Below are 11,756 nucleotides of genomic sequence, written 5' to 3' on the forward strand. Positions count from 1 at the left end.
GGTAACCTTGTCTTATGAGGCAAGGTTAGCAGTGCTCGGACATTTCTCTTTGGAGTGTAGAAGGATGAGAAAAGACTTTTTAGAGATCCACAAGATTATGAGAGGCATAGACAGGGTGGACAGCCAGCACCTATTTCCTAGGGCAGAATCAGAAAACATGAGAGGACATATGTGCAAAGGGAGAGAAGTTCAAGGGAGAAATCCGAGATACTTTTAAAAAAAAAAGGACTGTGGGTACCTGGAATGCCTTTCTGGGGATGGTGGTGGAAGCTGAAACAATGGGGCATTTAAGAAAATCACATGGACACATGGATGAAAGGAAAATAGAGGGTTATGGGATAGGGAGGGTTTAATACTTTTTTTTTAAGGAAGGGATATATGGGTTGGCACAACATCGAGGGCCAAGGGCCTGTACTGTGCCATATTGCTTTATGCTTTATGTTCTATCTAAATTTTAAGGTGATTTTCATGATCAGCAGCCTAAAAGTCCATTAAATACACAGTAAGCAAAACCTTCATTGTCAAGTTTAATACAGATTGTTACTAACAAATGAGGAATTCAGTGAAATTTCATTACTCAGAGCATTGAGAATGTGGATTTTCCCATTAAAGGTTTTACTGATATAAACAGAATTTGGAAACTAGGTGGACTGTTGAGTTAACATTGGTGAAAATTGACTTCCCTTGTTGGTGGAGACTTCAGAAGGCAGCTGTAGATGACTGCAAATGTTTTGACATAGTCTTTGTCGGTCATCTCATTTAGGCTTGATCACCATCAATGATAGAGATATTCATGGAGCCTGCCTTCCCCTTCGCTGTTTAATTATTCTCAATCATTCAAAAATGAAATTGGACGATCTTCCCAAGATTATGGTTCTACTGATAATGTCTAATTTCAGTGATTAAAAATGGAGTAATTCCAGAGTGTGTTATCTCTCTGGATGCTGATAAGGCCTTCAACAGGGTTGAATAGCAATACCTTTTTGAAATCCTAAGAAGATTCAATTTTGGTTCTGGTGTCATCTCATGGATTAAATTATGCCATTTATCTTCTACATCTGTTGTTGTGAATAATCAACAATCTACTTTATTTAACTTATATTGTGGCTACCCTCTCAGTCCACTCTTGCTTGATTTAGCTTTAGAACCATTAGCTATTGCTTTTTGAGATTCCGAGGACATCTCTGGGATTTCTAGAGGGGGTAGAGTTCACAAGGTCTCCTTTTATGCAGTGGTCCTTCTGTTATTTGTCTCAAATTCAGAAGTATCTATTCCTTTTATGTTGTCATTATAATCACAATTCAATCACTTTTCAGACTATAAACTAAACTTACACAAGAGAGAACCTTTTCTTCTGAATACTGTGCCAATATCCCTTTTAAGGTTGTTAAAAATCAGTTTACTTACCTAGGAATTATAGTCACCAAAAACCACAAACATTTATTTCAGGAAAATGTTCTTAATTTATTGAAGCATTTTAAGCAGACATTGTCCAGATGGTCACCTTTCTCTATTTCATTAGTTGGTCATAACTCTATTAAAATGATTATTTTACCCAAACTTTTATACTTTTTTTAATGCAATACCAGTCTTTGACTCCAAGCCATTTTTGATTCCCTTGACTCTAATATATCTTTTGCAAAACAAACGATCTTGGCTGAATAAGATTCATTTGCAGAGATCAAAAAGGAATGCCAATCCCTTGGCATTGCTGAATCTTAAAAAATATTTAGTGGGCAATCAATACACGTTTTAACTTGTTTTGGATTCAATATTTTAATAGATTGGGCCATCCAGTTTGGAATGGAGGTCAGCGGAGTTTTCCATTTTATCCTTAGAAGTAGCACTTCCTTTTTCTTTAGTAAAAGTTAACTGAACGATATACAGCCCTGGAGTAAAACATTCCTTGCGTAGCTGGTTTGAATTCAGGAATTTGTTTTGATTTTAAAGGTTTTTCCTTATCAAGTTTTATAACATAATTATGTATTTCCTCTTTTATATGAATCAATGTTTGTCAATTGGTATGATAATGGTATTCAGTGTTTTCAATACTTGTTTCTTGACAGTTGTCTCGTTTTTTGAATAGCTTGGAGTGTTAGATGATATTAATGAGCAATTTTCTTCATCTGATTGTCAAGTCATATTATTTACAACTCTTGTGGCACAAAAAGCTATCCTAGTTAAATGAAAAGATCTGTTCCATACACTAGTACTCAGTGGTTATATCATGTATTGTCTTCATTTAGAAAATATCAGGTGTTCCGCGTTGTACACTAATACTAATTTGGAGTCCTTTTATGGACTTTTTTCATGCTCATTGAATGTGTTTGTCTTCATCATTGAATGTATTTATGTATATGGTTTTACTTCAGTTAGTAATGTTTTGTAGATTCAGCAGAACTCACCAATTTTATGTCAAAACATCCCAGTTTTTTTTTGGTTAGGGGATTAGAGTTCCTTGGGATTTTTTTTCCTTTTCTTTTCTGTCATTCTGACAACATTATATAGGGGAGGGGGATATTGTTACTGTTTTATCTCTGGAAATGTACTTATATTCTTCATATTTGGTAACCTTGTGTTCTCTATACAATATATTTTTATTCTATAAAACTCAATAAAAAGATTGAAAGATAAAAATGGAGTAATAACAAAATTGCTGGGGGAACTCTGCAGGTCATGCAGCATCCACAGGAGGTAAAGATACATAACTAACGTTTCGGCACCTGAGCCCTTTTTTTTGTTTTTAACTATAATGACAGCATCTGCAGACTTTTGTGCTTCACTCCATTAAAAATGGAGCATGGGGAATGACAGCAAACTGTGATTAAGTGTGGAGCATTAATATCCATCAAAGGTTCAACAGGAGGTAGAGAGAGGATAAATGTGGGTAAGAGAGAAAGAATCTCCAGGTGTCGTGGACTTTCTTTGTCTGACAGGATTCAGTTGACATCCATCACTCAATACTCATTTGTTCATTTAGTCTCATTCTTGATCACGCTTGGAATCTTTAGTTTCTAACGTTCCAAATCAAGAAAGCCCAATGCCAGAGAACTTTTGACCAATTATATTATTATAAGGAATAAGATGAGTAGGACATATATTGTTACAGGCACAAGTTAAACATTTGTATACTCTATTGCATCTTTCATCAGTTCACATATTCTGTGCAGGATGTGCATATTGTATCTTACAACAGCCCATAAACCAGTAATATGAACAAAAACAATTTAAGTCAAGATTTGATTGATTGTAATTAAGAAACAATGTTTTTGAGAGAGAGAGAGAGATATATTGTGGTGAGACCACTAATGTATATGTAAATGACATGACCTTTTCTGTTTGACCCAGCTCTCACTGGCCAGCTTGTGGCTCCTCTCCTTTCTCCCCCATAAAGGCTGTCATGCCACAATCCTGCCCCCAATTAGAGTCCGGGTCAGTGTGAGCTAGCAATACAAGGGATGCTGTCCATCTCTTGCTAATACAGTCTTTGCGCAATTGATCGTGCATCAATTTTATTAGCAAGATTTTGTTTTCCTCAGAACATGGACAAATACTTGAGGTTGGATTGCTTAGAAATTGACCCGAGAGAACCAGAAGCAGCTGACAAATTCACACTCTGGCACCACTGCTTTGAAAAGTTCCTCACAGCCTCTGCAACTGTGACCCAGGATGATGAAGACAAGCTCCATCTGCTATTTTCATACATAGGGCACCGAGTCTACTGGATGATCCGGGACTACCAGACATACGGAGACACCATGGACATTCTGAAAGATCAGTACAAGGTACAGGTTAACAAAGTCTATGCACAGCATGTACTCCACTCGCACAGGCAGCAACTCTGGGAAATGTTGAATGACTTTGTTAAGGCCCTCCAGTAGCTTGCAAGGGACTACAACTGCCAGGCTGTGAGTGCAAAACAGCACACACAGGCATCTTTGATCAGCAGCTGTGTAACAGGCATCTGCTCCGGCTACGAAGCAAAGGCTACTCGAGCAGAAACAACTGAGCCTACCCCAAATCATCAAACTGGTGAACACTCTGGAAGTACCCATCCACAATACTGAATCATTCTCCAGTGAGCATGGAGCCTCCTCGTGGGGAACACAGGTGCACCATTTTGGGAGGCAGGAACGCAAGACCCCTCTCATCCTGAGCTAACCTCTGCTGCCGTTATTTCTATGGGTAGGGCAAGCATCCAAGGAAACGCTGCCCTACCAGGGATGCTGTCTGCTATGTCTGTGGGAAGAAGTCTAAGCAAACCCCGAAGTCCAGCCGCATCACGTGTGAGCAGGGCTGCCATCTTTAATGCAGTCACTTCCATCATCACGGCCAGGAACCTGGGACACACATGTACCAGAGAGATCACCAACTGTGATAACGTCATTTCTCCCTTCTGCCTCTTCTGGCAAAGGATGATGGGGCTGCGTAAGCACCATGAGGGCCACCATTTCGACTGTCATCTTACCAGCCCGCCAGTAGTCAATGGAACTCCTTAGATGATGAGCTGATGTCGGTAACCCTGAATCAACACAGACCACATCAACACCCTAGGGGCGTGATGGACTTCCAGGTAAATTGACCCCCCCAACATTTGCCTATTTGACAGTGGAAGCACTGAGAGCTTTATTCACTCAAACACTGTACAGCCCTACTCCCTTGGGGTGAAGCCCACAGAACACAATAGGTGCTTTTACGCTGCAGCACCCGAGTAGCTCTCCTAGGACCCAGGTGCGATTAGTGTGGCAAAAGTGCCTCCAGCACCTTTTAAGCTGAGGGGGGATAGCCCCAGTAAATCGGCAACCCGGCGATTCGAGGGGGACATCGGCAACCCGGCGATTCGAGGGGGACATCGGCAACCCGGCGATTCGAGGGGGACATCGGCAACCCGGCGATTCGAGGGGGACATCGGCAACCCGGCGATTCGAGGGGGACATCGGCAACCCGGCGATTCGAGGGGGACATCGGCAACCCGGCGATTCGAGGGGGACATCGGCAACCCGGCGATTCGAGGGGGACATCGGCAACCCGGCGATTCGAGGGGGACATCGGCAACCCGGCGATTCGAGGGGGACATCGGCAACCCGGCGATTCGAGGGGGACATCGGCAACCCGGCGATTCGAGGGGGACATCGGCAACCCGGCGATTCGAGGGGGACATCGGCAACCCGGCGATTCGAGGGGGACATCGGCAACCCGGCGATTCGAGGGGGACATCGGCAACCCGGCGATTCGAGGGGGACATCGGCAACCCGGCGATTCGAGGGGGACATCGGCAACCCGGCGATTCGAGGGGGACATCGGCAACCCGGCGATTCGAGGGGGACATCGGCAACCCGGCGATTCGAGGGGGACATCGGCAACCCGGCGATTCGAGGGGGACATCGGCAACCCGGCGATTCGAGGGGGACATCGGCAACCCGGCGATTCGAGGGGGACATCGGCAACCCGGCGATTCGAGGGGGACATCGGCAACCCGGCGATTCGAGGGGGACATCGGCAACCCGGCGATTCGAGGGGGACATCGGCAACCCGGCGATTCGAGGGGGACATCGGCAACCCGGCGATTCGAGGGGGACATCGGCAACCCGGCGATTCGAGGGGGACATCGGCAACCCGGCGATTCGAGGGGGACATCGGCAACCCGGCGGTTCGAGGGGGACATCGGCAACCCGGCGGTTCGAGGGGGACATCGGCAACCCGGCGGTTCGAGGGGGACATCGGCAACCCGGCGGTTCGAGGGGGACATCGGCAACCCGGCGGTTCGAGGGGGACATCGGCAACCCGGCGGTTCGAGGGGGACATCGGCAACCCGGCGGTTCGAGGGGGACATCGGCAACCCGGCGGTTCGAGGGGGACATCGGCAACCCGGCGGTTCGAGGGGGACATCGCCAACCCGGCGGTTCGAGGGGGACATCGCCAACCCGGCGGTTCGAGGGGGACATCGCCAACCCGGCGGTTCGAGGGGGACATCGCCAACCCGGCGGTTCGAGGGGGACATCGCCAACCCGGCGGTTCGAGGGGGACATCGCCAACCCGGCGGTTCGAGGGGGACATCGCCAACCCGGCGGTTCGAGGGGGACATCGCCAACCCGGCGGTTCGAGGGGGACATCGCCAACCCGGCGGTTCGAGGGGGACATCGCCAACCCGGCGGTTCGAGGGGGACATCGCCAACCCGGCGGTTCGAGGGGGACATCGCCAACCCGGCGGTTCGAGGGGGACATCGCCAACCCGGCGGTTCGAGGGGGACATCGCCAACCCGGCGGTTCGAGGGGGACATCGCCAACCCGGCGGTTCGAGGGGGACATCGCCAACCCGGCGGTTCGAGGGGGACATCGCCAACCCGGCGGTTCGAGGGGGACATCGCCAACCCGGCGGTTCGAGGGGGACATCGCCAACCCGGCGGTTCGAGGGGGACATCGCCAACCCGGCGGTTCGAGGGGGAAATCGCCAACCCGGCGGTTCGAGGGGGAAATCGCCAACCCGGCGGTTCGAGGGGGAAATCGCCAACCCGGCGGTTCGAGGGGGAAATCGCCAACCCGGCGGTTCGAGGGGGAAATCGCCAACCCGGCGGTTCGAGGGGGAAATCGCCAACCCGGCGGTTCGAGGGGGAAATCGCCAACCCGGCGGTTCGAGGGGGAAATCGCCAACCCGGCGGTTCGAGGGGGAAATCGCCAACCCGGCGGTTCGAGGGGGAAATCGCCAACCCGGCGGTTCGAGGGGGAAATCGCCAACCCGGCGGTTCGAGGGGGAAATCGCCAACCCGGCGGTTCGAGGGGGAAATCGCCAACCCGGCGGTTCGAGGGGGAAATCGCCAACCCGGCGGTTCGAGGGGGAAATCGCCAACCCGGCGGTTCGAGGGGGAAATCGCCAACCCGGCGGTTCGAGGGGGAAATCGCCAACCCGGCGGTTCGAGGGGGAAATCGCCAACCCGGCGGTTCGAGGGGGAAATCGCCAACCCGGCGGTTCGAGGGGGAAATCGCCAACCCGGCGGTTCGAGGGGGAAATCGCCAACCCGGCGGTTCGAGGGGGAAATCGCCAACCCGGCGGTTCGAGGGGGAAATCGCCAACCCGGCGGTTCGAGGGGGAAATCGCCAACCCGGCGGTTCGAGGGGGAAATCGCCAACCCGGCGGTTCGAGGGGGAAATCGCCAACCCGGCGGTTCGAGGGGGAAATCGCCAACCCGGCGGTTCGAGGGGGAAATCGCCAACCCGGCGGTTCGAGGGGGAAATCGCCAACCCGGCGGTTCGAGGGGGAAATCGCCAACCCGGCGGTTCGAGGGGGAAATCGCCAACCCGGCGGTTCGAGGGGGAAATCGCCAACCCGGCGGTTCGAGGGGGATATCGCCAACCCGGCGGTTCGAGGGGGATATCGCCAACCCGGCGGTTCGAGGGGGATATCGCCAACCCGGCGGTTCGAGGGGGATATCGCCAACCCGGCGGTTCGAGGGGGATATCGCCAACCCGGCGGTTCGAGGGGGATATCGCCAACCCGGCGGTTCGAGGGGGATATCGCCAACCCGGCGGTTCGAGGGGGATATCGCCAACCCGGCGGTTCGAGGGGGATATCGCCAACCCGGCGGTTCGAGGGGGATATCGCCAACCCGGCGGTTCGAGGGGGATATCGCCAACCCGGCGGTTCGAGGGGGATATCGCCAACCCGGCGGTTCGAGGGGGATATCGCCAACCCGGCGGTTCGAGGGGGATATCGCCAACCCGGCGGTTCGAGGGGGATATCGCCAACCCGGCGGTTCGAGGGGGATATCGCCAACCCGGCGGTTCGAGGGGGATATCGCCAACCCGGCGGTTCGAGGGGGATATCGCCAACCCGGCGGTTCGAGGGGGATATCGCCAACCCGGCGGTTCGAGGGGGATATCGCCAACCCGGCGGTTCGAGGGGGATATCGCCAACCCGGCGGTTCGAGGGGGATATCGCCAACCCGGCGGTTCGAGGGGGATATCGCCAACCCGGCACTTTGAGGGGGATATCGCCAACCCGGCGGTTCGAGGGGGATATCGCCAACCCGGCACTTTAAGGGGGATATCGCCAACATGGCAATTTAAGGGGGATCCCACCCCCACGATGACACAGTAAGAGACGTGTCATGCAAACTAGTCTCCCACGACACCCCCACCAGCTGTCAGTTTCCCTCCCACCATTAATCGCATTCCCACTACAGCACCCCTCTCCTCTCTCCCCGCATGGTAGCCGACTCCTCCCTTTCTACGGCAGCTGAACCTTCTCCTCTCCTCTCTCTCCCGCAGCAGCTGACCCTTCTCCCTTTGCTTGTGGCACCCTCTGCAACATTGACATCTCCCCCATGGCAGCGATCTCATTCCCCCCAATTGTGGCCCTTGTCTCTCTCCCCCTTGCAGCAGCGACCTACTTCCCCCCACCCCCCCTTCTTCATCCTGGGCCCCAACAGCTACCTCTCTCTCGCCTGATCACAGCAGAAACTTCAGCAGTGCTTTCCGTTTGATACCAACACGTAAGCGCTGACTTCACAGGAGTAACTGGGTCAGCCATTTTGCTGTTCAAGCCACCAGTGGATGCATCCTGGGTAAGTTTAACTGGGTTCCCTGATTACCTCTGAGGTAGGGTAGGGACCCAGTTGACTTTGGACAACATTAACCAGGTTGGACCCTTTCAAGCTGCTTTGAGTGGGGCACTAACTGGGCAAATTGCCCAGTTAACCCCATTTTACAAGGCTGCTTGAAAGCACCTAGTGTCCCAATCCCACTCTGCAAAAGTGTGTGGCTGTTGTACAGTAACACTGACTGTCTAGGGCATGGTATAACGTAACTTTAGGTTCCTAGTACTGCCACAGCTCTGGGATTAGACATCCAGTGCAACTTAAAAAGCATCACCATGGAATACGATGGGCCCCACCCTCCCTCAGTCTATAATGAGCAGTTTATAAACTGCCTGACCACCCCCCTCATTACGTGGGCAACCAGCAGCCTCAAACCAATCACTGCAGCCTCTCCACACTTTGGATCCATCCCCCCCCACCCCCAGCTCCTGTTCACCAATCTTACCCGACTGAAAGCCTATCGCTGATACAGCGCTGGGGTCAAGGCATTTATTAAGTTAGAGGTGAGATGCCTCCTTGCTGAGGAGGTGTTAGAGCAGAGTACAAGCCCTTGGAGAGCTCAGGTAGTGGTGGTGAAGAGGAGAAACACCAGATGGTCATAGATTACTCCCAAACCATCAACTGGTTCACCTGGCTTGATGCATAACCCCTGCCCCGCATAGCTGATATGGTGAACCAGATCACACGATACAGGGTGTTCTCGACCACAGACCTTAGTCTGCATGTCGCCAGCTCCCCATTTGCCCCAAAGTCCACCAGTATATAGCCTTCGAAGCAGATGGTCGACTATACCACTTCCTGAGAGTTCTTTTTGGAGTCACAAATGGGATGTCTGTTTTTTTAAAGGGAGATGGATTGGATGGTAGACGAACACTGGCTGCAAGCCACTTTCCCATATCTCGACAATGTTACTATCTGCGGCCATGATCAGCAGGACCATGATAAGAATCTTCAAAAACTCCACACCGCGAAATGCCTCAACCTGATGTACAACACAAGGAAGTGCATCTTCAGCACACATCACCTGGCTATACTAGGCTGCGTTGTGGAGAATGGAGTCATCAAGTCAGACCCTGACCGCATGTGCCCATTAGAACTTCCACTCCCCCACTGCCTCAAGGCCCTGAGAAAGTGCCTGGGGTGTTTCTCTTATTACGCTCAGTGGGTCCCCAGCTATGCGGAGAAGGCCCGACCCCTCATCAGGATCACCGTTTTCCCCGTCGACAGAAGCCCACAAGACATTCGACCGGATCAAAGCTGACATTGCAAAAGTCACGATGCATGCAGTGGGCAAGTCCATCCTGTTCCACGTGGAGAGTGATGCATTCGACTTTGCCCTGGCCACCACACTTAACCAGGCAGGACTGTGGCATTCTTTTTGCATACCTTCCAGGGCCCTGAGATCTGAAACTCGCTGGTAAGCATTTTACCCTGCTGACTGACCAATGGATAGTTGCCTTCATATTTAATAATCAGCTGCAGGGCAAAATCAAAAATGATAAAATCCTGAGGTGGAGAATTGAGCTCTCCTCCTACAATTATGAAAGCCTGTACTGGCCCAGAAGCTCAACGAGCCTTCAGATGTCCTGTCTCGGGGGACTTGTGCCAGTGCACAGATGGACCAGTTGCAGGCACTCCATGACTGCCTCTGCCTCCCAGGAATTACCCGTTTTTTTTTCATTTCATCAAGGCCTGTAACCTCCCCCACTCCATAGAGGACATCAGGTCGCTGACCAAAAATTGCTGGGTCTGCGCAGAGTGCAAACTGCACTTTTACCAGCCTGACCGGTCACACCTGATCAAGGCCATTCACCCCTTTGAATGTCTAAGCATGGACTTCAAAGGATCCCTGCCTTCCACGAACCACGTGTACTTCATCAACATCATCAATGAGTATTCATGGTTCCCTTTTGCCATCCCCTGCCCGGACACAACTGCGGCTACCATTATAAAGGCACTGAACAATCTGTTCACCACTTTTATGCATCACTATTTACTGTCCAAGGGCATCACCTCTAGCTGGACCACCAGCTATAACCCCAAAGGGAATGGCCAGGTGGAGTGGGAGAATGCCACAGCTTGGAAGGCAGTATTACTGGCCTTAAAGTTCAATGGCCTTCCCATCCCCCACTGGCAAAAGGTCCTCCCAGAGGCACTCCACGCTATCTGGTCCCTCCTGTGTATGGCCACCAATGAGACACCTCATGAAAAACTCTTTACATTCCCCAGGAGATCGGTGTTGGGAACCACCTTACTTACCTGGCTGACGTTCCCCAGGCCAGTCCTAATCTGCAGACCCACAAGTCTGACTCTCTGGTCGACAGGATCCAGCACCTCCACGCAAACCCACAGTACGCCTACATGGCATTCCCGGACGAATGTGAAGACACAGTAACCATCTGGGACCTGGAACACGCGGGAGCATCTGGACCACCCCCTCACCCCAACCAGCCAACAGGTACCCCCAAGCTTTCCAGGGCTTCATTTCCCTACCCCAACCACCCCTGCCAATTCGACAACCTACATACCCATCCTCCCAGCTCAACCAAGTACCCCAGCCGGGCCAACCGAGATGGATCAGCTAGAGCCGACGGAGGCTGCCACGGACCCCCAGACGTCAAAGGAGGCCGCCGGACAGACTGAACTTATGAGGTTGGCTGACCGCATCACACCTCCCCCAACCCTTTCCTGGGACTTCTTTTTAAAAGAGGAGGGGGGGTGAATGTGGTGAAATCACTATCGTATATGTAAATGATATGACCTTTTTATGTTTGACCCAGCTCTCACTGGCCACCTTGTGACTCCTCCCCTCTTCTCCCCCATAAAGGCTGTCATGCCACAAGCCTGCCCCCAGTTCGAGTCCGGGTCAGTGTGAGCCAGCTGTCTACCACTGCTAATAAAAACCCTCAGTCTTTGTGCAATTGATCATGCATCAATATTGTCCCTCAATTTTTAAAACCAGTATTTCCTAGAACAAAATTGACTATCTAGGAAGGTGGCATCAGTTTAACCATAAACATTGCACGGTGAAGGAGATGGAGCCAGCACAAGTGCCTTGCTGAAATCACAAATATTTCACTGAATTCTGCCCTGTTATTTCATGCCTCACTGGGAAAGGCATTAAACTGGAGTCACATGATGTTTACTTCATTGTCAATGATT

The 11,756-nt window shown here is 51.2% G+C and overlaps 1 protein-coding gene across 1 annotated transcript; it reads left to right on the forward strand.

Moving 5' to 3' along the window:
* The first annotated feature begins 4,561 nt into the window (after nucleotides 1-4,561).
* LOC138760620 (collagen alpha-4(IV) chain-like) lies at nucleotides 4,562-11,237 on the forward strand. Its single transcript, XM_069931829.1, has 3 exons — nucleotides 4,562-4,573; nucleotides 4,725-6,518; nucleotides 10,824-11,237. The coding sequence occupies exons 1-3, from the start codon at nucleotides 4,562-4,564 to the stop codon at nucleotides 11,235-11,237; spliced, it is 2,220 nt and encodes a 739-aa protein (XP_069787930.1).
* Nucleotides 11,238-11,756: the final 519 nt, after the last annotated feature.

The sequence above is a fragment of the Narcine bancroftii genome, chromosome 1 (assembly GCF_036971445.1).
Source record: "Narcine bancroftii isolate sNarBan1 chromosome 1, sNarBan1.hap1, whole genome shotgun sequence".
Taxonomy (NCBI): Eukaryota; Metazoa; Chordata; class Chondrichthyes; order Torpediniformes; family Narcinidae; genus Narcine; species Narcine bancroftii.